This window comes from Gambusia affinis, linkage group LG16 (assembly GCF_019740435.1).
Source record: "Gambusia affinis linkage group LG16, SWU_Gaff_1.0, whole genome shotgun sequence".
NCBI lineage: Eukaryota > Metazoa > Chordata > Actinopteri > Cyprinodontiformes > Poeciliidae > Gambusia > Gambusia affinis.
Genome location: NC_057883.1, coordinates 19,136,936 through 19,159,228, shown reverse-complemented (window position 1 = coordinate 19,159,228; position 22,293 = coordinate 19,136,936). Strand labels below are relative to the sequence as shown.

The window sequence follows — 22,293 nt, the reverse complement described above, 5'->3', positions numbered from 1 at the left end:
ACAGAGAGGAGAAATAGAGTATTGTTTAAGTAAAAAAGTTCTGCATTAAGCAAATATAGGTGATAGATTAAATGTTATTGGGATAAAAGTGATCTTAATTTATCGGGACACCAGAAGCTTTTTTTAATGACAAGCATCTGCAATGGACAGCAAAGAGTCCACTTATGAAGAGGATTTTTTTCAGAGGAAAAGAGGTTTCCTCTTCCCCCTGTGGGAGCAAGAAGATGGAGACTGCAGATGGAAGAGGCCAACCTCGTGATGAGTTCAGTGACTGATGAAATGTGGTGGAAAGTAAAGCATCCAGGCTTCTGACTCCAGGGGGATAAACTCTGGTTCAGTACAGATGGATGCCGATCACTTTGGAAGTGGAAACAATAATAACTATTTGTAGTGATGGGGAAATAAGTGCGGTTATACTTTTTGCAGATAAGAGATATTCGCCTATAACTTTTCAAAACAACCTGGTTGGTCCCTTTTTTTATTGTCCTGTCATGACTTTGACATTTAACATGCAATCTAATGCCTGTAGAGTTTGAAATAGAGATTTTTTTATTTTTATTTTTCTGAATATTGTATTTTAGGTGCTTTCTTTAATGTTTAATATGCAAAATTTTACATTTATTAGATTATTTGGCTGTTTTTTACATATATCCAATGCAGGCCAAGAAAGGGATGTATGTATATATTTTTTCATAAGGCTTTGAGGTTTGCATTAAGATCCCTTGAAAGAGCTGTTAGTTTTTCAACTTCTGCAGAACAATCTCTCTTTCCTGCTTCTTTCTTTTTCTTCTCTCCGCTCTGTAATGATTTATGTATTTTCAGCCAGCTGGGGCTGTGGCTCACTGCCAGCAGCCAAACTGGCCACCTTTCCTCTGTGACACAGACACCGATGTGTTTCCATCCAACTGCGAGGCCTCAGGGGCCATTTTATTTGTGCCATAACTCATTTCAGGGAACGTATGTCATTGAGGGTCTGGCCTGTGGGAGCAGGGCCCAATCGCATGCATTACCATGTTTATTAACTCCACAGCCGAATTGAACATGAGCATTGACTGCATGGCAGAGAGCTCCAAACATTCATAGTATTCCCTCCTCTCTTAGATCATTTTGATCTGAGTTTCTGTTTGGATTTTGTTGGGATTTCTCAGAGCTCAGGCTGCTGCTTAAATTGATGGGCTCATCTGAGAAATTACACGTTTCCTTAACCCATGAAAGTACTTTTGGCATGTCAGATCCCACTGGATTGTTGTTGTCGTCCTGTGTAGACACTGGTGGGTGCAGACAATTTCATTCCATTTAGCATATTTGCATAATGAATAGCTCAGCTGAGGCCGCACAGCAGCTCATGCTGGATGTATAATTTAATATCTGGTGGCATCTTCTGCAGGGCTCATGTTCTGTCTGTACCTGATGGGCCAACATCATGTTCAAATTAGCCTCTTTTCACGTTGCACAAACAGCAGGGGAGTGTTTCCCACTTATGGACTAGGTTGAGATGGAAATACATTTCTAAGAATACAACACAAGTTCCTGGAGGAGATGGAGAGGAAGGAGACCTAAATGAATAACTTCCTACGTCTCATAATGGTTAGTTTGATGGCTTCTGGAGTTGTAACTATTCCTGGTGTTTTAAAAAAAGGTACTAATTATTTTTCTTCTTTCCTACATACTCAAGTTTAGGGGAAAAAGGTAAGTCAGTTATTTTTGTTAACGTAGAAATCACAATTATGTAAGAAATTATTTGGCTTTGGGAAAACAATCCATTTGTTGGTTTGGAGAACAGGCATTTGCCTTCACATTAAATTTGCTTTGAAACTTTCAGCTTTGATCCTTCTCTTACACGAACTAACAATGCATTTCATAAGTCTTTTTTTGACTTCCCTGATTCTGTCAAAGGTAGGAGCTAATGATAGTCCTGCAAGCTAATTCTGAAAAAAAACAAAACAACAAAAAAAAAACAAAACATGAGGATTAACAGTTCCTCCAGTTCAAACCTAGGAGAAGATAATATGCTGTTTAGAATTTGAAATGTTGTTTCAAAGTTCAAGTGTTTGTCTAAATATGCCTTCAGGATGCATTTCACTCTTAAAGTTGTTGTGTATAACAACAATGTCAGCAAGGAGCTGCTGCAGCACTGAGGGAAAGGTATTTTCTTGAGGCTGTATGTTGCTTTTTCTTTTGTTAACTGAACAGATTTGTCTCCATGAAGCAGGGCAGCCTCAGGGCGATTCTTTGATTCCCAAGTACACAATAAGTCGTTTCTAATAACTGAAGGACCCTTGGGAAGTCTGTTTAACCTTCAAACCCACACACTAATTACTGTGTGTGTTCTGGGAGTCCACGGAGAGCAGTGGCAGCTAATGAGGGACCACCTATGCTCTGAGGACAAACTGGGGGCTGAATGCTGTGATAGAGACGTGCTGGTGGGCTGAGGAGATCAGGCTGCAGGCTTGGATCTGTGCACTCATGGTTCCCTTTCTGGATATTCATATGGTTGATGTTTTTTTTTTTTTTTATCAAAAGAAGTCTTGCATCATGAAATACACCTGTTTGTAACCTTTAACTACATAAGTAAAAAAACAAAGGAATGGATGGGACAACACATTGTCTTCGTGGTATACACAAGACACAGGTAGTTAATCTTGTTTTATGCCTGTGCCCCAGTGGCAAATACTCCAAGGAGAAAATTCTAAGGTCCATAAATTAGCAATGTAAATTAGATTTTTAGCTGCATTTATAACTTTTTACATCTGACATATGACCAGACAATGAGTTGCGATTTTCTCCCTCTCTTTGTCTGCTCTCCCGCAGCTGTCTGAGTTATTTGTTTCATTCGAGGAGAATCCTCAGGGCGCCGCCTCTTTAGCGCAGGTTCACAAAGCTGTCCTGCACAATGGGAGGACGGTAGCTGTCAAGGTCCAGCACCCCAATGTCCAACGACAAAGCTCCAAGGATATAATGGTGATTGAGGTGAGTCTGAGTTGGTGGGATTTTCTGTTTTGTCACTCTTTGAACCATAGAGCCATACATCCTCTGTCTATATCAGCTCCATCATGTTTAGGTTCATATTATGAAGGGCTGGAATCGATGGACCACAACGGGTAAGATAGTCATCCATCACACCACACGCACACGCACGTCGACACACCTATGGGCAATTTTGAGTTGAATGCAAGTTTATGGGGAATCTAGACAACACCAAACTATGCATTGTGTGAGCATACCAACTTCGGACTGAAGGAACTGTACAGAGCAATGCTAGATGTGTTTCTTTAACAGAATAATTTCAGCACTTTGTTAAACACTTCCTACTGGTTGGTTATCCTCAGAAATTTTTTAGTTATGTCCCAGTTTGAAACACTCCAGTTTTTAACCTTAAGGAGTAATTTTAATTTCGCTTGAAGACATGACATTGTAACCCAGACACTCAGGAACCATGTCACAGGGTTTTATGCTGTTTATTCTGAAAAATAATAGTAAAATCCATTAACCTGAGTAAAAATATTTAACTGAAACTTTAAAGTTTTCAAAGTTCTTTTTAGGAACTCAGTCTCAGACTAGGAAAATTAGAATATCTGAGTGTTTATATTATAAGATACAAAAAACACAATTACAACTCCCAAAAATGGTGTTTTGTTAAACAACACAATTTGAAAGAAGTACTGTAGAAATACTCCTTTTGCTTCATGAGGTGCTGATGCTTTTCAGGATACAACTAATAAAAATCCAGGGATTATAACAATCTTCCTCTTAAAATAGATTTGACCTTGCTTTCAGGGTGTAATCAAAGATTTGACTCTATACTAAAGTACAGGTTTGTGTCATCTACATAGATGGTCAACATTTCTAAAACCAAATTTTTGCTGTAAATGTTTCTGGGTCTTTGTTTTACATTGAAGGTGCTGATAAAGGCAGTGAACTGGCTCTTTCCAGACTTTGCCTTCATGTGGTTGGTGGAGGAAGCCAAGAAGAACATGCCACTGGAGCTAGACTTCCTAAACGAGGGTCACAATGCTGAAAAGGTGGCCAAAATGCTGTCCCACTTCCCTTTTCTAAAGGTACACACATTTTAATATTATTTACCTCCATAGCTTTGTTTTACAGCCTGAAATTGAGTAAATCTAGAGCACACTTCTTCTATTCCACAGCTGTCTGTCTCTAATTAAAGTCGAGGTATTTAAAACATTCCTTTCTGTCGTTAATAGAGGTCAGAGTCTTCCTTTGTTAGAGATCTTTCTTTGTGTTGCCCGTCAGCTCCTCTACGTTCAAGCAAAGCTGCATTTGAAGAATCATATTTCCATTACTAGACAGAGTTGGATTTCATGTCATTATTGTTTAATTTCCTGGTGTCCTTTTTCTTTAATATGTTGGTTTGAGAATTTTTATTAGTTTTCTGAATGTGGATTAAGTTCTTCATGCTCTGCGGGGTTTATGTGTTTTTATTTTTTGTTATTATTAAAAATTTTAAAACATCTATTTTTGGCCAGTTAGTGATTCTTATTCTGCACGTTTCAATTGTATGATTTGGCCTTTGATAAAAACATTACACTTGAAGAATGAAATGTAATTGTTTGTGTCTGTCTATAAGTAAGATTGAAATAACTGTTGAAATGAATCTGTAATTATTGAGCAAATTTTATTTCAAGTTGTTTCCTCCTTTGGTTCAGACGTTTTGTGCCAGTTTGAAAACACTCGAGCAAACCATGGTGTGAATTAAAAATTACAGGACATTCCCGGTGTGATTACACCCATAATCAGTCGAACGATTGCCATTTATGTAGAATGTGGTTTTTCACTGTCTGGAAAGTTTTTCATGGACATTGCTGGAAAAGAAGCAATATTGAAAGCAATGTCTGACTTTCTGCTGTCAAAGAAGTGTATCATCACATCACATTTCCCATGTTTTGCTTTTTTTTAGGTTCCCATGATTTATTGGGATTTGTCCACAAAGAGAATCCTGACAATGGAGTTTTTAGAAGGAGGACAAGTCAACGACAGAGAATACATGAAGAAACATTGCATCAACGTCAATGAGGTCCTGATTCTGTGGATAATAGTTATAAGTCAGAATATGAAAGTATTTTAACAATTGTAACTTTAGACACCATCAAACACATGCTTGAAGCAAAATCCAGAACTGGTTATTCTTTTTTTTTTTTTTTTAAAAAAAGCAACAGCCCTATACCAGGAAAACTACTGCTGCTGAATTGATTTTTGGTGGATGGATATTTGATATAATGAATAAATTAATGACAATTTGTTGATAAATACCTTAATGGTTGAAACATAGGAGCTTTTTGTGTAGCAAAATCCAAAGAAAACATGTACCATGCAGTAAACAGAAGTTATAAAGAACATATACTTAATGGGTAGTAAAGAGAATACTTAACTGATGCTTTTTGGATGGATTGCATTATTATGTTGCATGTTGGTGTCTGTGTATGTCGAGTCATATGATTAATGAAGAACCAAATGGAATTTCTACTGACATTTCCTGCTCGATTTGATCAGATAGAGGCAATCCTTTGCTGTTTTTTCGTTCTAATTTTTCACATTCTTCCTTCATGTTTCCATCAGATCTCAGAAAACTTGGGCAAAATGTACAGCGAAATGATCTTCGTCCACGGCTTCGTCCACTGCGATCCCCACCCAGGCAACGTTTTGGTCCGAAAATGTCCCCGGAGCCAAAAGACGGAGATCGTTCTGCTCGATCACGGCCTGTATCAGGTAGGAAATCTGCAGGCTGCCTGCACACAAACAAAACACCGTTTGCTGTAATATTGCAACCCATTTTTCATGCTGCCAACCAAGGCTTTGGCTAAATTGGTGGAGCAGCAAACACGCAAACACAGGGATGACGCACACTCTCAGAGACAGACACACTTTTATTAGAGTACAACAGGATAAAAGCTTTTTGATAAACAACTCATTTGATGTTGTTCTTAGCAGAGTGCCGTGTGCTGGGTTTGAATGCACTGCAGCCTAATCACACAGGGGCGCACACGCACACTTGTGTCGACACACACACTGTTGCGTGCGCCTACAAACACCCACAGGATGATGCACAAAGCTCTGGCATGACTTTGTCTGCTGCTTGTTGCCATATTCATGGGAGACTTTAATCATACATATGCAACTACATCATCTGGAACAAAATGTGCCACACACACACTCTTATACAAACCAGATACATGTACACACATGAATGCACTTGCTTGCCTTGGACCATAATGGGTCCAATTTATTCCTAATGACTTGTGATTTTAGATGTCATTTTGGAATAGAATATTAATCCAGTGCTCTCACACAAACACACACACTCGCATTCTTACAGAAGAAAAAAATATATATTTTTACTGTCATAATCAGTAGGATAAAACTTGATACTTGGTATAGATTGAGAGACTTTAATTTAAAAAAAAATGAACCAGACCTTTCTGCGTAAATAAACATTTATTTCAACATGTTGCATAAATAATCATAGTAAATTACAGAAAACAACCCAGAACAGGGTCTGTTTTCTTCAATTGTTCTTTTTCTGGTTGGAAATTACTTGGATTTTACTAGACAGATTAAAGATGAGAAAAATCTCACCTGGTTATCAGTGCGAGACAACAACCCCAAGATTACAAGCTTGGCCCAATCAGCAGATAGTATCAATAACTGTTGGTAAGTGAAGATCCCAACAAAAGATTTACTTGAATTATGTAACACCTTTACACATCCATTCGTCTGACCGTCTGTGTGATTGGTCAGCAATCAATTTCTTTTCGAGAATCATACCATCAAAAATTCAAATTGAATTGTGGAAATCAATTTCCACAATTAATTTTTAAACGAGGGGCATGATAGGTCCAGGAAGGAAATCAAGACATCCCTTTTTAGCTCCTTCTGGTGGATCAGTAGACATACACATGTCATAAAATGCATTTTGTCAATAACTCATTTTAGATACTTGTGTACAGGTGCTATATGTTCCATCCTGATCCATTTTTCATGACCACTGGTTAAGCAGGACTATAGATATACCACTAATCCAGAGTTTGGCCTTTCTGATCTGCACCAGGGCAGACCAAACCAAAGCCCTGCAGTGTTAAGGCATTGGTTCACCTTAACACTGCAGATGAACCAATACTTGTGGCAAAGAGTCAAGAAATGTGACATGAGACTCCACAGCTTGTTGTGATTTCAAAAGAAAAGGAAAACCTGTCATGTGCTAGCATCAGACTTAAAAATTTAAAGCATCTCATATTTCGGAGATGGGTGAAATCTCTGTATTCACCCATTGATTTGTTAAACAAAAATAAGTAACAAAAACATTAACACAGCTTTGTACTAACATCCTGCTTCAGGTCTTGCAGCCAGATTTCAGGATGGACTACTGTCGACTGTGGATGTCTCTCATTAAAGGCGATTTGTCCGGAGTAGAGCGTTACAGCCGCAGACTGGGAGCTGGAGATCTCTACCCCCTCTTTGCTTGTGTGCTTACTGGTCGTACCTGGACTGCCGTAAATGCTGGAATCAGTTCTGTTCCTGTGACACATGCAGAGGTATGGCATCCTGCTGTTCACTCATACAGATACATATAGTGTCAAGTAAAATATTTGCCCCCTTACTTTTTTTTTAGTTTCAGATCACCAAGGAAGTTTAAATATCACACAAATATACTTTCAGTACATAATTTTTTTTTTTAAATTGTCATTTTCAATGATAATGGAGAAAAATCAAATCCAAACCAATTTTGAGGTTTGGATAGAATATTTCTATTAACTGTTCCTTTTTTCCAACTTCAAAGTTCTTGTTTTCAAATGGTGCAGCTTTGCTTGCATGTGTTTTAATAGTAGTAAAGTGATTGTTGTTAATAACATTGTTATTAACAATGTTTTTATAATTGTGTACACACACGGAAGCCAGCAGGCAAGTCTGAGACAGCACCAGTGTCAATTGAGAAAACTAGCAGGAATTTCTGTAAAAAAACGAGGCGTGGAGAAAACGTCTTTGGTTTCTGCATCATGAGGAAGATTGTGACCAAACCTGGTTGACATAAGTAGTATATTTCAAACTCATAGGAATAAATGTCATATTAGTTTGGCAGGTTTTGTAATTTGTTTAAACATTGTTTTTCCATTGTGAAATATGCATAAACTATACATCTGCAGTGATCTTTTTAAAAAGTAGCTTATACGTATTGTAAATTGGATTTTATTTATATTTTCCTGACCCACACGGTGCTGAAACTATACTTGATCTCAAATACATACCTATCTTCACCTCAATCTTTTTTTGAAATGCTCTTATAGTGTTTTGTTTTGGTTTTTTTTACTAGAAGTCATAAATGTCTATTAACTTCTGGATAATAATTATGATTGACTGCAACTGGTGGATTTTCTTCTATATTACAAACAATAGTTTAAACAGTTGGAGATCCAAATTACATTTGTTCAAAAGACTGAGCAGAAGAAAATCACCCAGAAAAAAGAAATATACACAGCTAGTTTAACATCAACATGGACTAAGAGAGAAGTGTAAAAATTCATGTTTTAGCCTGAAAAGCTCCAGCAGGAAGGCTGGGATACATTTCACTCATTGTTCTGATCCTCCGCAACCTGCAGTTGTACAGTTTGAGCTGCCATAATCACATGTCCTCACTGTTGGCAGCTTATGTCCATACACAGTCATTTAGGGGTGGTTTAACCCTCTAACAGGGGGATTTGATGCTGAAAACTGTGATTTAATTGTAACAAAGTTAGTTTTTGTTTTTGTTTTTTTTTCTCTTAAAATGAGTTTCAGACTCCATCCTGGACCAGGTCTCATCAAACCCTCAGGTGTTCTACAACACCATCTGTCCTCAAGTGAGGTTATTTATACCTCTCTTATGCAATGCGTTGAGGCTGGCAGAAGTACGGCACAACAGTCTGCTACAGTGTGCCACCCCCTCACATGTCATGGGGCCATAACATTAATAACTCTGAGGGGAAAAAGGAAATCTTTGTGCTTATTAACCAGATATGTAGCATGGATGGGGCATAAAAGCAAAAGTATTTATTTACACTTTTTATAGACTTGTTCATTATGACAGGTATCACAATTTAACACGAGCAAACAAAGGATTTTACCTTTCTGAAGTAATGCTCAGTTATTTTTTTTACATACCTGTAGAATATGTAAACTTTAAGATAGTCACTGAGAGGGGATGGGATTTGAACCTCACCATCCCACTTTTAGGCATCAGTGTTACAAAAACAAAATCTAAAAAAAGTCATTTTTATGTCTTCTTATACTTCCACTGGATGAGTATTTGCCAGATTTTTAGTCTGGAAGTATTTATTGAAAATCCTATTCATGCTTCTTTCTGCACACCTAAATACACGCTCGTTTCTGACATTGTCAAGTGTCGGCCTTCATGCTTTCAATAATAAATGCTCTTGAGGACAAGAAAAAATCATAAAAAGAAATCATGAAGTAAATGGAAAGTACGTGTAGAAGAATGATTTCTAATTTTATTTTCTATTGTTTTCATGAACCATGTTAGCTCGTAATATCCACGTTGTACCAGTTTATGAACTGGTTTTGATGTGCAGGAACTTTTATTTGTTTTTCCACATATTATTTGTTGTGCCTGCATCTTCATCCCTTTTGTCTTTTGCCAGTCTGAAAACATGTGGCTTATCTGCTGCTTTTCATTGTATGGTGTTATTCTGACACCATATTTATTCTAGATTTTAAATGTGAAGACTTTGCCCTGTTCACATCCACTCACTTGCATTGTCTCATTTTTGGTTCCCTTTAATTTTTCCTGTCCTTTCCTCTTCCACTTATACTGTTTTTTTTTCCCCTCCCAAGGCTCGCTTGTCCATGGATCATTTTGACGCTCTGCTCCTAACAGCCGATGATGCATTCCATTAGTGTTAATGCAATCACGTGCACAAGCCAGTGTTGAGTGCTTTTAGAGCTGTGGCTTTTTGCTGCCTTTTCTTTCACAGGCAGGAATATTTTACCTCTTTAATGAATGTGTCTCTACCAAATGCAGCCAAAACAAAACTGTTGAAACGAGCCAAGCATATTCTGCTGCATCTTTTATTGTGCTGCTTTTTTTTGGCGTGGGAGCAGTTCAGTGTCAATACTTTGGTCATATTGTTCTATTTTCTAATTCATGCATATGCTTTTTTATTACATTTAAAGCGACATGACTCTTAATTTAAAGTATTTTTCATCTTGAGAAAAGGTGGAGTTTTTTGGCGCTGAGGCTGAACTGTGTGTGAATATTAGTCTGACTGCAGTTTATTGTTATTGTGCTGATATGATGTTTGTGATAAGACTGAGTCACCATAAACCGCTTTGCAATTTGTGACAGAAAATAAGCCTGTTTCTCCGAGTTACAAATTGTTTTTTTTTTTATGTGGATTTTCTTTTCTCTGAGTTTATCAAAAAGCAAAAAAAAAAAAAAAAAACCCTAATGCATTTTGCATAAGTAGGTTTACTCCTTCACATAAATAACTGACTTTTGGATTTATTTTCAAGTTATCAAGATTTAGCAAATATCTGCACAACTTTTTAATGGTCATCCATGTATACATGTATTCTACGCTCTCACTCAGTCAAACTTCCAACTTCCAACTTTTTCACAAACCATAGTAAAGTACATATTCATAAGCATTTTTCCTGTTAACAAAACATGAAGATGAGTTGGACAAGCTCCCTCAAACCCTTGAACTGGCCAATTTGTGTATTTATAGGAAACTATTTAAGAGATTAGTGATGTATCTTAGACATGATAACAGGCTTTTTTGGGCCTAATCAAGGAAATAAACTAAATCTTCTATTTAAATTAGCCAGTTGTTTACAGGTACAGAGAACTTTTTATTTTAGTTGAGGATCTGGTGAGTATTTATTGTGACCTGAGAAGATGAAAAATGGAATTGTTGTGTATTACGTCATTCTAGACACCAGAATGTAAATCTTTCAGCAGCCCTTTTACTGCATTGGCTGCATATTACATTTTTAGTTAACAAAAAACATGCTTTAACAAAAACAAGTAACACGGTCCTGATCATCTTTTTCTGCCTGCATGTCTGAGTATTATATCCAACTGTCTGCTTTCTGATTCTGAATATGCTGCAGAAAAAGAAAAATCACCAGCCTGTTCCCCTCCTTTTCCCAAATGAATTTCCTTTGCCTTTTGCACAGCCCATTATTGCACCACTCGCAATACAATATGTCCTTATTGAAGCATTCAGATGCAAATGAGAGCGCCATCACCTTCTCTGTGTCCTGCTGGCAGCTGTGAGGCCGGCCTCCCTGCCTCCGATAATTGCTACTAATTGTTATTCCCAAGGCAGGACTTAGCGGAGCACTCCTGAAGACCCTGTTATTTGCGAAGGGGAGGGGGGGTTGTGTTGAATGTCGATGTCTTTAGCTTGGTAATTCTGGGTTTAGATTGTCATGTAAGTAGAGAAAATGAAGTGGTGACGGTTGAGACAGTAAAGGGGATGGGTCACAGTTCGTCAAGGAAAACGAGTCGGAGAGTGATTCATTGTTAAAGCTGAACATTTTAAAGAAACCTGCAACCACAGAGTCCAGACAGTTTTAGAAAGATCAATAGTCACTAGCAAGAGGACTCTGAAGATACGGCGTCTGAGATATTGGCATCTCATATAGATGCCAGTTATTTAAAATATTTAAGGATTTTTTTTGTATGTAATGGTCCTTCAAAATACATGCATATACATGCATAATGTATATGCATGTATTTTGCATATATTTTATTCCTGTGAATAAAAATGGACTTTAGATAGCCAGACTAAAAGGTTGGAATGATAAACCCACACAAGAACACCTTCAGTCTGTATCTGTCCATTTGTTTCTACACTATAACAGTGTGAAGTTAATGTATAATTCACTTACCATTCCGTTATCTAATCTTGATTAAAAGTCAAGCTGATCTGAATGCAAGTCTATTTTCTAGAAAAAGTTAATCTTTTCAATAGATATAAAAAATGTTGTGCAGCAAATCCAGTTTAAAATGTGAAAACTACCTCGAAAAGTAACCTAAAACCTTATCAGATTTGCCTCTGATTCTGTACAAAACTGGTCATTTTTATTTATGTGTCACAGATATTTGGATCAAGTCGACCATAGAGCAAAAATCACTCATGATGTTGTCTCTACTTGTTGTTACACATCACAGTTATTTTTGTCAGTATTTAGTCACCTTGTTCTGTTGGGTGGTTTATATTTTTTAAAACCCTGTTTAAACACCCAGCCTTTCATATAAAATTGGCCCTATTCCTGTGAAGCAGAGTGGCACTGCCAGGAACAAAGTATTCTGTGGTTTGACCGCTTATGTTGCGTAGAATTTAACTTGAGTCGTTTGGACAAATAAGCTGTGCAGTTTTTATGGAAAATGAGTGAGGTATTCTGTGTTCACAGAGTCAGTTTCCTTTTTTACTCTAAAGGTAGCAAGTGACATAATTCTGTGAGGAAACATGCTTAATGTCATGATGATAACACATCCTGTTTAACATTACTCTGCTGAGGCTCTCATGCTCTGTTATATGTGTGCAGGATATTATGGTAGGGCATGTTTGCTGCACGGAGGTTGTCACTTCTCAGCACTTCCTGTGGGCATCAGAGACAGACGCAGGGTTTATCCATGTCATATTGTTGACTGGCTGTCCGTCTCCCTCTGTGCATCTCAAATCTCTCTTTATCTAGTCCGACAGCTCTGACAATCATGATGTTACACTTATGCTTACACAGATCTGGACCCTGAAGTATATTTGCTGCAAGAAATGAAAATAGAGTGAATAAAAGTAAGTAAAGGCGGCAATTGATCTGACGAAGTTTGTCTCTTTTAAAAGTTTAGATTAAGAGTTCTGTGTGGAACTGTTCTGAAAATAACGCTATTTGTTTTGCTTTTCATTTTGAAAAAGTCATGGTAATTCCAGGGACTTCATAATGTAGTACACACTCAAGAATTATTGTTTGGATTGGTATCGAAAGGAGAATTTACCCAACACCTCTCGTTGTGCTTGCTCCATCGGTGTACATGACATAAAAAATTTCTCATAAGACAAGACAAAATCAAAGATTTTCTATATGTAGTTGTCTGATTTTGTTTAGTTTAGAAATAATCCGTAAATCTTTAAAGAAAACCATGGAAGATTCAGTGGAAACAGTTTGTCCTTAGTGTCTCTGTGTTGCCCATGATGGACTGGCGATCTGTCCAAGGTGTATCCCGCCTTTCACCCAATGGCTGCTGGCGATGGGAAACATGTCCTCCATAACCATGAAAACACCATGGGTGGATGCTTCTGCTATTCAAGAAACCGTTGGTGTTTCAGACCAAATCACACGCAGAGCTTGACTGCTAATGTTATTCTGTTCAAATGCTCTTCTTCTGTTTTGCAAACTAATTCATTCATTCATTCCACATGGTTGCAGCAATGAATTATGACCAGTCTACTTGAAAATCAAATTGAATCATTTTTAATAAATGTTTTAAATTACAGTATTGAATTTGTAAACTGTAGGGAATTTTAGAAGATTTGAGAATTGGTGACTATAATTCACAGACTAACTCCATCTCTAAAAGACATTATTTATTACCAAAGAATAAATGTCACAGACATTCATGAAATACTTCACAAAGAGAAAAAAGTAAGTGTTGTCTCTTCTCAGCACTTCCTGTGGGCATCAGAGACAGACGCAGGGTTTATCCATGTCATATTGTTGACTGGCTGTCCGTCTCCCTCTGTGCATCTGACCTTTAGGTTAAAGCACACCTAAAGGTCAGAACTATCAGATTTTTTACATTTTTTTTTGTTTTATGCTTCTTTTATGCTACGTTACACTTAAATAACAGGATGCAAACACAAAAATTTACTGGTGTAAAGGTTTTCTTCATCTTTAGCGATTAGCTGTAGAAAATAATTGAGCTGTGTCTCCTCATTGCAGTTTAGGTATGTGCAGATACAGGTTAATAAAACACATCAAATAAACTCAGTTCTTTGTGCTTAGAATTAAAATTGTCTGTTTAACTTTCAATCAGCTCCTAATTTCACAGCAGTTGAGCTTCTTGTTGAAACGTCATGTCCTCGTGCAGATTGTTCATGTCCTGGTTTTCCTCTCTGCCTAAAGACTGCTGAGTGTCTAAAGGATTGTAAGCCTGCAGTCCACTCTCCTCCATGACTAATAGTGTAATTTAGGCCGGCTGATGTGCAGCAGGCAGAACCTTTGAAGTGGAGTAGAGGAAGACAGTGGTGCTCAAGCAGCAACATCAAAGAGAACAAATGGTTTCCATAGAGGTAAACGCTGCTTTCTTTCTTCCTGCATCTTTTATACGTCCTCTGCTCTTTTGTTCTTGTTTCCATACCCTTATCCTCCAGGTTGGATTTTTGTGGAAGTCTGCAGTTGCAGTCATGTGAAAACCTTGTTTGCTTCTTCTCACTGAACACTTGATATGATGGGCACATTGTCTGTTAATAAATGGACCAACAAATGCCACTTTTAGAACTAAAGTGTGAAAAAATACACCCTATCTCCAGTTTTGTGGAGATATGGGTTAGTCCACATTTTAGTGCACAGCTGTTTTTTTTTTTTAACCAATAGACTCACCAAGAGGTGATCCGTGTTCTTCATCCTTCTGCAGGACGTTGAACTTCGGACCAATGCCGCTCTCTACCTGCCTCAGATCAGCGACTTGCTGAACCGAGTTCCCCGACAGATGCTGTTACTGCTGAAGACCAACGACCTGCTGAGGGGCATCGAGACCACATTACAAACCAGAGCCTCGTCATCGTCCTTCATCAACATGTCCCGCTGTTGCGTACGTGCTGTTGCGAGGTGAGTTCCTTGATTCTGTTGTTTTAAACCAGAAAAAATTTGATAACTTTGACATACAGAGTTGTCAAACAAAGAAGCTTGTGGTAGACTTGTGGTAAGGCATGGTACTTAGTTATTTTGGTTGCAAACTAAGCCCAAATAGTCAGCCCAGTCAGAGTTGTTTGTGTTAATTCTAAGTGGTAAATATTCAAAGACCAAATCCAGGTTAGTCTAGATCTCCTAAAAAACTGAGGAATATTCCTTTACCACACTGCTGAATTGGAAGCCAACTCAAAGGTAGAGTTCATTGATAGGTCATTGATTTTTAAACCATTGATAATTAAAGAAAAGGTCACAAAGTATAGTCAAGGTGAATGTTTTCTACTCAAGCATCCGTAGTTTTGAATGTAAAAATAAAACGTTTTTGGAAAATTTTGATCTTGAAATGGAAAATGTCTAGGAATCCCATATAAAGACAGAGAAATGTCCTAGTTGTTTTACACACTGAAATTTCACTGTAGAAAGAGTCATTATGTCTTTCCATCCTGGAGTTAAGACAAACCTGAGTGTTTAAGTCTGTGCACCGCTATTCACCGCTTCCCCATCTGATTCCTTTAGTTAAATGTAAGTAAACCCTGAAATGTGACTCTTCACCTCCTCTTCCTCTGTTGCTCTAACAGGCACAAGAGGAGCAAGACTCAGTCTAGGAGACGGCGTCTGCAGATTACGCTGGCCGAGTCTTTGAGTCTGTGGAAACTCTCAGTGTATGAACTTCTGTTGTGGGTCAAAGGATCTATGATGACCCGCTGGCTCTGTGCTTTGCTGGCGTTTCTGCACTGAGGCAAATCTGAAATAGGGACATCATTGTCATCTCCCGGTAGAGACACTGAAACATTCTGGCTGATATGTCCCTCAAAGCATGTTTGAGACATAACTTTTTGTACTGAAACATAACTGTACTTTTTACTTTTATCACACCTCAACATTGGAAAAATGCAAGATTCTAATGTAAGAAGGTGAAAATGTGTTTAATTTTATTTATTTAAACTATCACTTGAGGTATCACATTATTGAAAATAATGTAGTTGTATGTCATTGCTCGTCAGGATACGTACTCTATGACTGACTGAATGAAAACAAAAAATTGTCTTAACCTGAATGACAAACAGGCTGTTGAAACACCATTAAAGTGTTGGAAATAGAGAGTCATCAGTTCCATCTTCAAATTCCACTGAGGTGTGGGACATAAGCAGCTGCTGACCTGATGTTTGGAGTTTTAACTTGAATCTGTGCGGTTTCACTCTGAGGTTCCCTGCTTGCGTACTCCATTTCTGCTACTCAACAGAATACCTCAAAATGTCCGTCACATCACAGTTTTCCACCTGGCTTCTACAGACCGACAGATTATGTTTACTGCTGTTTTTTGGTCACATCCTATTCCTTTATCCTTGCACAAAGAGTTTGCATTTCTCCCCGGACTCAACGTCAACGTCACCTCGGATGATTTTCAGTCTGTCAATGTGGGAATGACTGGGACACTTCTGAACTTCTACAGATTGTTGCCTTTTTATTTCCAGAACATTTCTCTGACTTTTTGTTGGAGCTTGTAAAGATTGTTTTTCACTTCTGGAAAAAACAAAAAAACATTTAAAGTTGCAATTCAATGTTTTTCAAACTTCTTGAAAATATTGGTATTCCAGCTTGTGTTACTTGTATTAATCTTACTGGAATTACCTCATCACAAAAGAAAAAGGAAGAAATCAAATGTTTTGTGTGAAAGTACTCCTGTGCCACAACTACAAATAAAACATGTGAAAAATTTTAATTTTCCATTTGAATTCACTCTGTATTTGCTATCGGAACTAAAGAATTAACTAACCTGTTGTTCCACATCACATTTGAGGGAGAAAACCACTAGTTACTCTGAGAGGTAAAATAAAAATAATCTCAACAGTTGAAGGTCAAGAGGTTTGTGGTGTTTCTTAACTCCATTTGCCATATAAAGTTTAAGAATGTGATAGTTTATTTCATTTAATTTAGTTTTATCTTTTTTATTCTCTTTTATTTATTTATGTCATAGTTTTTGTTGATCTGATGATAGATCTAAGTTCAGTTGTTTGAGCCTAAATGATTGACCCTGCATCTTTAGGGAGAAGATGAATTAAAATGAATCATAAACCAACAGTAACCACATACAGCGTGGTTTCATATTTCTGCTTTCTTCTATAGGATATAAACCTGATTGGTTTTTTGTTTCACTCAATAGTCTTGATGCAGTGCATTTCATATCTATTCATCCATCAGTTCAGAGTTGGGTCAAGGTGTTCCCAGGCTAGAATGGACATAAAGACAGTTTTGAGTCTGTAACAGTTTCTACCCAGTAGGAGGGGTTTTGAAAACCTGCAAATTGTCCTGATCCGATGAACCACCTCAGCAATGACTCTATCCCAACCAATCTCTAGATAACAGAGATCCTGACTTTCTATCTAAAGTAGAGTCTAGCCATCTTGCATAGGAAACTCATTCCGTCTCATTGTACGCCGGATCACTAACCCCCTGTTAAATGTCCTTAGTGAAGTGTATGACTGTTTACCTATCACAAATCACAAAAGAATAGATAAACCGACTTTTCTGGGTGTATATTGCAACCCAAGATGCAGGAATTTATGGCATTTTTCAAACCATTCCTGATATAATCTTTGAGTATCTGAGACAAAAAAAAAAAAACATGCTTTTTCTTCATATTGCTGACATCAGTTACAGTGAAAAGTTATTGGAAAAGTCACAGCAGCTCCAGAACACCAACTGTACTGTTGTCCTAACGAATATCTAAGGTCGTACATTTATCCACCGCTGGAAGGCCATAATTACCTCAGAAAATCCAGATTAAGAGTACAACCACGCTGTGAGGAAAATACTTACGCACAACGGGGTCTCGTGTTGAAAGCTAATGTCAGCAGGCATGTCACAATACTCAGAATGGCTGTAACATTCTTCTGTGCAGCAGGTAAGAGGTTTTCTCAAGTGGATGTTATTTTTAAGGCTGAAGTCAAACTGGATTTATTTAATCTAAATGATGATAAAAAGCTTAAAAATGAAAGGAATAAGCAGAGTTTATCAGCTCACAGCGAGGGTAGCATTCCTACAACAAAAGAAGCTCAGGGACAACCCAGTGCTGCAAACACCAACTGTCTGGACAAAATGAACAGCTTTCATTTTGTTCCGAGATTCAGCCTGGACTCAAAATATCAACTTCTCATTTCCATTTCCATAATCCCTCCAGCAGCCAATCTTAGAGACACACTCACCAAGTCGGCTGATAATTTGCTTCTCTATGCAGTTCATCAGCAAAAATGCGTAATTGCAAAAAAATGTCCAAAAGGGGAAAATAATTTCTCTCTTGCACTTTGGACATCTAATCCAGTGTAAATGCTGCTATAACAGCATGCTGGATGAGCTTATTTTTGATGTTTCAGGAATTAAAATTAGCTTTGGGTCTGTTCTTATGGCCTCTATATCAGGAACAGCTTTTTTTGCTGCTGGTATTGAATTCATAAAGGAGGCAATATGCACACAAAAACCACACATTTTCCTCTTCATTAGCTTCCACTGTTTGCCGGAGTGTTATAGCTGCAGTAGATGTATAGCTCTGGGTGTGTGTTGGAGAGTTGGATCATCCATCTTTATCATCCAGAGCCACCCAGGCCTGCCACTGTTAATAAGGGCAGTTCTCTCTTTCCTCCCTCTATGGAACAGACCTGGAGTGGTACAGAAGGTCACAAAATGATCAGATTCACATTTAAAATTATGATGGTGACAAATTCTGTGGATGTTCTTTTTTTTTAAAACTCAATACAGTATTGTGCATGAAAACACTACTGGTGTATAGCTTGGTTCACTTAATGTGCAAATTGCACATACATGAGCTTATATGAGAAAACATCTTTTGAGACAGTTTTATGAGAAGAGAGTAGAATAGAAAGAAGCAAAAAATGCTGGATCCTCACCACAAAAGGTACAAAGAGTTCCAGTTTCTCCAAAATATTGTATACTCAAATGCACTATCCACAAAGACTTGTCCAAAGAACCTACAGTCTTGCCACCAGTCCGACATCCATTCCCACACTATTTTTTTTTTATTTCTGTGGAATACAGAGGAATCATACAGAATATTCAAATGCAAAATATACAATTATAACTTCAGATACATCTGAACCATCCAATTTTATAGTGGCTCACATCTTGTATTCAGAGTAAGCAAAGGACACAGCCTACATCAATCAACCACATCTTTTTAGAGGACATCATGTCTGGAATGAAATCCAACTTGGAAATACTAACAACAAAGCAAATCTTGTGCCACAATAAAAATCCATCCACTACAAACTGAAATTAAAATCAAAAAGTCAACATTTCAATCAATATCAAGTGGATGATGACAACAAATTCACAATCATCGTCCCATATCTGTTTGCACCATTTTCTTTTCATCAGCTTTTTCTGGAAATAATGATGTCATAAGCTGAATTCCACTGAGCCAAGGGCTACCGTACAAAACAATGTTTTTACCCTAATCCTAGACCCTGAGTTAGGTTAGGTGAATCTGGTTTTGTCATTTGAGTTGAAGAAACATGCTGCTGCCCTTCTATGCAGTGTGGGCGGCAGCAGTGTCATTGTACCTCTGTTCCAGTGTGTTCGGCGTAATAAATGAGGTGTCACTGGGAATTGGCCCACGCTGTTCACAACACAGTAGCCGTTGAGGTAAGTAAACAGTAAGTGTTTCAATTCTTCAATACATCCCTCCTTCTGTCCTGCCTTTTTATTCTCCTGACAGTGAGTTCACACACTTAGGCCTCCTGTCGTAATGTCTTCTTATTTAGACTGAGGTTGACATTTTCTTCTGATTAAAAATCCAATATGCCTTTTGCTGCTCTCCACCTCCAACATGATGGATGTGATTCAGTTTGATTTCAGATTTACAGTAGAATTAATCATTATGACTATTTCTACCTCTCAGGAAAGCTGCTTGGATTCATTCCAGAAAATCATTTCAGCTCAATCTATTATTGAGAAGTCTAGAGTGTGAAAGGTTTCTCATGCTTTTTGTCCCATTCTCCTCACAAACATGTCTCGTGGAAACCAATAGTATGAGACAATCATCTACACAAAGATTTGGTCCTTTAGCAGTATGTTTTTCTACAGTAGTGTTGCCAAGGGCAGTGGTATCTCATACTATCACAAACTTTGGGTCTGAAACTAGTTTCTGACAAGAGGCTATATTATGTTTTTCTTACTTGCTTCATTTCTTCTAACATAGATGCTGATCCGGCCAACCATTTCTACTGTGTGATGATCCATCTGAAATGCCTCCCAGCCCAGAGAACTGGTTAACAACTCTTCATAAAGGTAATAAAATGTTCTATTTTTGCACCATAAAGTTTGAAAAGGATTTTGAGAATATAACTTTAGAGAATAACTTTGCATTACAGACCTCAGCAAGGTCTCCCAAGGTAATATGTTGTCCATGAGGTTTTATAAGCTATTCATGAATGTTCTTTATAGTGGTTAGGCTTACTTACTTTCATGCTCTTCTAAAACAAAGCAAAAGTAAGCAGAGATCAACAGGCAGATGCTCACGTGAAGAGAAAGCTCTTGATTTAACAATCGGTCTATTTTCTTACCCTTATCTCTGGTCAAGAGCTTTGAGGAGTCACTGAAATATTAGTGGGAACAAATAGCTGATATGAGTTACCTTCACAGGGTGTCTGGGCTCTCCCTTTGATATATGGTGAGAAGCCTGGTCATTTAGAAGGGACTCGGAGTAGAACCACTGCTTCTCAACATAATGGATCGATAGATATTCTGCTCTGCAGAAGAACACATACGAAATTTCTTTCCACTCTTTCAGCTTTTTTGTAGTCCGCAGTTTATAGAGTCAGCTCATCAAAGTCTGAGACAATGGTTTCAACCGGAAAAGATGGACTGACCCCTCCCTGCTGGGGTCAAGCCATGCCTAAGCCAAAGGAGTTCAAGTAGCTTGTTGTATTGTTTCTGAGTGATTGCAGGAGGAAGTGCAAGGTGGATAGACATCTCACGGGATCCGCTTTATCGCTCTGTGTACATTCTGACTCACTTCTATAGCCATGGGACTTTAAGAAAGATTGAAAGAATAAAATTCCAGATGCAAATACTTAAAATTGAAATTCTGCAGAGAATGGTGGATCTCAGCCTTCGAGGGGATCTTTGTGTAATGGAAGGGTGATCAGAGTAGAGTTGCTGGTGGTTGTAAAATTGGGGGACCTCCTTTAGGAGGTTTGTTGGGTTCTTCCTTCTGTGAAGAGACTCCAGGACAGACCCAGAACCTGCTTGAGATAATTTATTTGCATTCTGGCCTAGCAATACATTGGGACCTCCCAGATTGAGCTGAGGAGGGTTGTTTGGTTTTCCTCTTGAACTGCTTTAACCTGACCTTTTATAAACAAATACAATTGCTGATCAAACTAAAAAGTGGTTCATAGTTGGGGAAATTTTAGATCTGGAGAAATGAAAGGACGATTCTTATCAAATTCATTCACTTGATTTCAGATTCACATATTCACTGCAGAGAACAGCCTTGGCTGCTATGAGACACAGCTACAAGAATTAGCATTCAAATGGGAAGAGAGGCATCAAACTGCTGCATCTGAGGTAAATGATTAACTTTTTCTTTAGTGTTTAATTTCCCTAGCCAAAAAATGCATTACAAATAGATCTTTGTTGTCTTATTCAAAAGCTCAAGAACACAATACAAAATAATTTTCTGTTTTTCCTTCTTAAAGTTGACTGTGGTTTTGATTGTCATGTAAAACCATTAAAAAAAGGCTTCACAGAAAACATATACCGGTAAATGTTCAAGCTTTTATAAGCACCCAAAGTTAAGCTGTATTTTAAAATTAATCTATATGTATCTACTTTAAATGAATTGCTCTTTTAGTCTCACACTAATTTTGAGTCCAGTAATGACCAATTCACCAGTGGAAAGTGGATGCAAACTTAATCCTGAAGGCTTCACCTTTATACTCTTGTCTGAATTTTGAGCTCAAAAAGAATAATCATGTAAATATGATATGTAGAGATATCTTTGTAGGCATTGATCGAGGGCTAAAGGCACCAAAAGTTAAAAATTTAAACATTAAAAGTCATCCATCCATCTTTGACTCTCGTCTTTGATCCAGTCATAGAGTAAGTAGCTTCAGTACACGTCCCCAGCTACCTCCTCCAGCTCATCTTGGCTAGTGATGAGATAAAATCTCTCCAGTAAATGCTGGGTTTGCCCTTTTACCATGAATAAAATGCTTCCCTAAGGAGGAATTCTGACATCCAAACTCCCTGAACTTGATCATGTTAAAGCAGAAAATCAGACTACTCTCATCTCATTGCCCTGCATCCTTAAGAATGAGTCTTGCCTCCTTGCAGAATCTCATTTCAACT

General features: G+C 37.8%; 1 protein-coding gene across 3 annotated transcripts in view; it reads left to right on the top strand.

The window, feature by feature from the left end:
* adck1 (aarF domain containing kinase 1) overlaps window positions 1-16,710 on the top strand; it is a 39,077-nt gene extending 22,367 nt beyond the window's left edge. For all 3 annotated transcript variants that reach the window (XM_044142224.1, XM_044142223.1, XM_044142226.1), the window contains 7 exons: window positions 2,812-2,970; window positions 3,900-4,058; window positions 4,919-5,035; window positions 5,578-5,727; window positions 7,353-7,550; window positions 14,651-14,844; window positions 15,504-16,710. In XM_044142224.1, coding sequence (XP_043998159.1) covers window positions 2,812-2,970; window positions 3,900-4,058; window positions 4,919-5,035; window positions 5,578-5,727; window positions 7,353-7,550; window positions 14,651-14,844; window positions 15,504-15,663 — 1,137 coding nt within the window. In that variant the 3' untranslated portion in view covers window positions 15,664-16,710. The remainder of the gene's footprint in view (window positions 1-2,811; window positions 2,971-3,899; window positions 4,059-4,918; window positions 5,036-5,577; window positions 5,728-7,352; window positions 7,551-14,650; window positions 14,845-15,503) is intronic.
* Window positions 16,711-22,293: the final 5,583 nt, after the last annotated feature.